Source organism: Egretta garzetta, unplaced genomic scaffold (genome assembly GCF_000687185.1).
Source record: "Egretta garzetta isolate BGI_Z169 unplaced genomic scaffold, ASM68718v1 scaffold217, whole genome shotgun sequence".
NCBI lineage: Eukaryota > Metazoa > Chordata > Aves > Pelecaniformes > Ardeidae > Egretta > Egretta garzetta.
The window spans coordinates 974034-979793 of record NW_009260395.1 but is presented as its reverse complement, the minus strand read 5'-3'; the positions used below and the strand labels follow the sequence as shown (position 1 = coordinate 979793).

The 5760-nt window shown below is 43.4% G+C and overlaps 1 protein-coding gene across 1 annotated transcript in view; it reads left to right on the top strand.

Annotated features, from left to right (window-relative positions):
- Nucleotides 1-811: 811 nt before the first annotated feature.
- The window catches only part of GUCY1A2 (guanylate cyclase 1 soluble subunit alpha 2), a 167547-nt gene continuing 162598 nt past the window's right edge, over nt 812-5760 (top strand). Inside the window, 1 exon segment of the mRNA XM_009643053.2 lies at nt 812-1014. Within this exon segment, the coding sequence (XP_009641348.1) occupies nt 812-1014 (203 nt within the window).

Here is a 5760-nt window from a genome sequence, read left to right as displayed (position 1 = left end):
AAGGGACCTCTAGAGGTCATCTAGTCCAACCCCCCTGCAGTGAGCAGAGACACTGCTAACTCCATCAGGTTGCTCAGAGCCCCATCCAACCTGTCCAGGGGCCTCCACTACCTCTCTGGGCAACCTGCTCCAGTGTTTTACCACCCTCATTGTAAAGAATTTCTTCCTTATATCTAGTCTAAACCTACCGTGGTTTAGTTTAAAACCATTACCCCTTGTCCTGACACAGCTGGCCCTACTGAAAAGATTTTCCCCATCTTTCCTATAGGCTCCCTTTAGGTACTGAAAGGCCGTAATCAGGTCATGGGATCTGATGAGTTACATCCTGGAGTCCTGAGTGAATTGACTGCTGTAGTTGCTATGCCACTCTTCATGATATTTGAAAAGTCATGGCAGGCAGTCAGGTGAAGTCCCTGGTGACTGGAAAAAGGGGAACATTGCTCCTGTTTTTAAATAAGGTAGAAAGGAGGACCCTGGGAACTACCAGCCTGTAAGCCTCACCTCTGTGTCTGGGAAGATCATCATAGAGGCCAGGGAAGCGATTTGAGACAGCCAGCATGGCTTCACCAAGGGCAAGTCCTGTCTGACTAATGCCTGACTAATGGCCTTCTATGATGGAGTGACTACATCAGTGGACTAGGGAAGAGCTACAGTTATTGTCTATCTATCTGGACTTCTGTAAGGCCTTTGACATGGTCCCCTACAACATCCTTCTCTCTAAATTGGAGAGATACAGATTTGAATTTGATGGATGGACTGTTCAGTGGATGAGGAATTGGTTGGATGGTCATATTCAGAGGTCAACAGCTCGATGTCCAGACAGAGACAGGTGACAAGTGTTGTCCCTCAGAGCTCTGTATTGGGACTGGTACTGTTTAATACCTTCACTGATCACATAGACAGCGGGATTGAGTGCATCCTCAGCAAGTCTGCAGATGACACCAAGCTGAGTGCTGCAGCTAACATGCCTGAGGGCCAGGATGCTATCCAGAGGGACCTGGGCAAGCTCAAGAAGTAAGCCCATGTGAACCTCATGAGGTTCAACAGGGCCAAGTGCAAGGTCCTGCACCTGGTTGGGGCAACCCCTGGTATCAATACAGTCTGGGGGATGAAGGGACAGAGAGCAGCCCTGCCAAGAGGGACTTGGGGGTGCTGGTGGATGAAAATCTGGACATGAACCAACAATGTGCGCTTGCAGCCCAGAAGGCCAACCATATCCTGGGCTGCATCAAAAGAAGCATGGCCAGAAAGTCAAGGGAGGTGATTCTTCCCCTCTGCTCTGGTGAGAGCCCACCTGGAGCACTGTGTCCAGTTCTGGGATCCACAGTGGAAAAAGAGGTGGACCTGTTGGAGCGGGTCCAGAGGAGGACCACAAAAATGATCCGAGGACTGGAGCACCTCTCCTATGAGGACAGGCTAAGAGAGTTGGGCTTGTTCAGCCTGGAGAACAGAAGGCTCCAGGGAGACCTTACTGTGGCCTTTCAACACTTAAAGGCAGCTTATAAGAAAGATGGGGCAGACTTTTTAGCAGGGCCTGTTGCGATAGGAGAAGGGGTAACAGTTTTAAACTAAAAGAGGGTAGATTTAGACTAGATATAAGGAAGAAATTTTTTATGATAAGGATGGTGAAACACTGGAAGAGGTTGTCCAGAGACGTGGTAGATGCCCCATCCCTGGAAACATTCAAGGTCAGCTTAGACGTGGCTCTGAACAACCTGGCCTAGTTGAAGATGTCCCTGTTCATTGCAGGGGGTTGGACCTTTAAAGGTCCCTTCCAACCCAAACCATTCTATGATTCTGTAAGTGTGTATAGTGAAATCCCTGAAATTACAAATGGATCTGAGGTTCACCATTCATGTTTCAAACCAATTGATTCTGATTAAAGTTGTCTTGGAGTTAGATTAGGCAACAAGGAATTCCTGATTTTGCTATTGATCTGCTATGTAGTGCGAGACTCGTGATATCAGTCACCGGTACTTTGCTTTTCTCATCCATGAGAACAAAACTCTTAGCAGTGTGCTGAGGGTCACAGATTGATGACATTTCATGAGCACTAAGACCCAGATTCTGCTGCCTTCATTATGTAGTATCTCATCTCGCAGTGCAAAGTAGATTAATTACTCCTTCAATAATATGCCGTGCAACACGATGGACTCAAACATAACCTGATTACTAGAACATCAACTTTGGACAATGTGAATCTGCTGTATCTTGCCCATGAACTTTATTTCTGAGTAGCTGAAACATAAAATTGATCTGTTCTTTAGGCCAATCGTAATTCAACAGATCTAATGACAAATGGCAGAATGCCCCAGCCATCCTTCCAGGCAATACTCCAGATGGAAGTCATTGGATAAAAAACAGGAAGGTTTGGCAGGATGTGAAAAAAGAATAAATTTGCTACACATCACTCATTTTGCCTGACTGCAATAAAGTAATTGTAATAGAATGTTGTCACAGGATAATGGTCTCCTGCTGCTTTAGAAATGCTTTGCAAAACAGATGTTTACTTTCTCTGTGGGAGACATTGATCCCGGGACAACAATCTTTTCTATTAAAGGAAAATTAAGTACTTATAGGTTCGGCAGTACTATAAAAAGATCATTATAAAGAGCAATATTATAATGTAATAGGTGAAATGATATGAAATATGTATGTGATACATGCAACTAATCCCTAAGTGGGGTGGGATTAATAGGAACAGTTTCTTCCGGCAGCTCTGCGACTTACATTTTCTCAACAAATGCAGATAGGACAATCTACTATGATGAAGTTGTTTTTGTTATTTTAATTTTCCAAGGCTCTGTGAACTGCAGAAAACCAGCATTTGTAGATAAAACTGATAACACCAAATCTCAGCATATAATGTCTGATGAGAAATGCTTAGTTAATAATAAATAGGTAAAAATAATGAATAAATAGCAATAAGGTAACTGGTTGCAATTAATGGAAATTAAAGCCCATGTGTTTTCTGTCAGGGCTGAACTCAGTGCTGTGAGTTTTGCTGACTAGAACCAAGACAAAGGTTTGAAAACAGATAAAAATTTATAAAACATTTGTGCATTCCAAAGTAATTTTCTTAGAAGGGCAAATATACATTAGGGAATGTGAAAGAATTAAAAATATTCCTATTTTTCTCTGAACTGTCTGCAATACATGTGGGACACATAAACTGCACTCTGTTGTGGTGTGATAGAAGAGTTCCATAGGCACTGTTTTGGTGAACCTTATACGTTTTACAGACACTTCTGCTCTTCATCCAATAATGTGCCAACTGCAAGTTTGGGCCGATGAGCCATGTATAAAAGAAGAACATTTGTTCTCTCATGTGCTGTAACTGTCTACGTCTACGTGCTGTCAAAGGCATTTGACTGTCAGATGAAGCAACCCTCCGTGGTATTTAGCTTTTGCCAAGGTTGTATCTGGATCGGGAGGAATAAAATGAGAATAATTAACCAGGGACAGAATGACTTGTTGGCCTCACCAGGCTCACCTCCAGGACCTGCATCATCTTGGATCTTTTGCTGTCTATTTCTATTTATCTCAAGACATCTTGATGCTGCTTGGTACTTTTCCAGCTGGTGCCTCTATCCAACTCCGTGTAATTTATATCACGAATCCCAGATGAGCTGCAGTATGAAGATCACTGGCATCTTTGTAACTGGACCAGGCAGGTATCAGCCTTGCTTCCACAAGTTGTAAAGGTCATAGCAGAGCAGAAAAGCCAGTGAACAGCAACACTGAGTCTGGGTTTACTCCAAGTGCTGCTTCAGCAAGAGCAGCAGAAGACCTGAAGCCCTAACTGCATTCTTTACTCTGAGTGGTGATCTTCACTATCTCAATACTGAAGCAAAATGACTTTTACATTCCTGAGAAGAGTTGGTTTGGTATACGAGTGCATTCAGTTACAATAATCCTGACCTCAGGAATAGTCACTGAAGCAAAGCATTTCCCTTCCCATTTCAGGGTCACCACGTTACAGGCATAAAAGGAATACAGCCATGAGGGGCATGAAGTAAGTTTTAATGCTGCAAGGGGAACTCAAGAGTGCTGTCAAACGCTAATGATAAGTTGCATTGGAAAGTTCTACTTTAAACTTTAAGAGAAAGAGGAAACTGAAGACTTAAAAAGTGTCAGTTTTGTCACCCTGAAACCATTTTTCCCTAGTGCTGAATAAAATGCAAATACGCTCACAAGCAAGTTGCTTACCCTAGAGCTGAAGTACTGCACATGGAACCAGTTGACACTTTGGTATTTTAGCAGTTTAGTCTTATAAATATGTATTTGCATTTTCAACGCTAAAGTATGTGGCTCTTACCCAGTTGTCACTGTCACTGCATCAGCCAGGAAACTGGTGGAAGTTTGCTTCACTGAGGACTGCACGACAATGGCTGTGAGAAGGAAACAAGTTTAATGGAAACTGAAATGTGAAGAAAGTTAACACCTTAACACAGAGCACCCTGTGCTAGGGACAGTGTTTGGCACTAAAGGACACCTTCCAGACCCCTTAATTCCCAAATCTCCTCAATGGCAGGAGCTTGGACTGAGGGCAGGCAGGAGCTTAGAACCATAGAATCGTTTATGTTGGAAAAGACCTTTAAGATCATCAAGTCGAATGGTTAACCTAATCCTGCCATTCCATCACTAAACCATGTCCCTAAGCACCTTGTCTACCCATCTTTTAAATACCTCCAGGGATGGGGACTCGACCACTTCCCTGGGCAGCCCATTCCAATGCTTGACAACAAGCTTGTGCAGCAGGTCTCAAAGAATCTGTTAAAATGAGGATTTCTTTAGAGGGAAGAAGGAAAAGGCAGAATAACTATCTTGTCTCTCTGCACTAAGGGACTGATGAATATTGTTATTCACTAGAGGAGGGAAGACAGAAGAGGACAATGGATCTGACGGTTCATGTGTGAATTAACTTTCAGGTGAAGTCATGTCTCATTCTTGTCCTAGGGCTGCTGAGAACATCACCAGGACTGCAAAAAGGAAGAGTCTGCATCCCAAATGTAATATTCAATAGGACAACAGAAGGTAGTATGGAGCACCTGGCTTTATCATACATCCTTGCAAGCCACAGGCTTCAAGCCCCAGAAATTTAAAAAGTATGGCATAACAAAAGGAGACCTGTCACTTCTCTTATTCCATATATATATTTCTATAGAAAAAAAAAAAAAAAGAAAAGAAATAAGAACTGGGTGAGCCAAGAGAAACAGGGATGGTGACACTGAAAGCAATGCCTCGTCGAGGGCGGTCGTGTCCTAGTTAAAAGCAGCAAGCACACAGACCTGCTCCCTTTCTGAAAGCAGACATAGGGTTTGTGCTGCCTAGGGCCATGCTCGAAAGCTCCTTCATACCTGTGGAAATCTTCCCAGTCTGTCCAACAGGTCCTTGTTTAGGCTGCACTCAGACATTTAACAGGACAGGGTTGTAAAACATATCTCATAATACAGAGGAAATGTAGAGTAAAAAAAATTAAAATTGTTGCCTTTTAAAATAAGCTTTGTTTGAATGAAGTAATGACAAGCTGTCTTCCTTGGCAATAGGATGAACCACTACAGCTGAGATCGCATTTCCTTGGAGCCTTTCTGCCAAGAAGGACGGCGTGGGGTTATCAGTATTGCCATGAAACTCTCAAGGTGTCTTTAAACTGACTGCATGGGTAGGGGAGGTTGGGAAGGAGATACCTTGCACTACCTTCAAGGGTGCCATCCTGCATCTCAGCTCCTCTGCTTTGTGCCCCCCGCCCCCTCCACC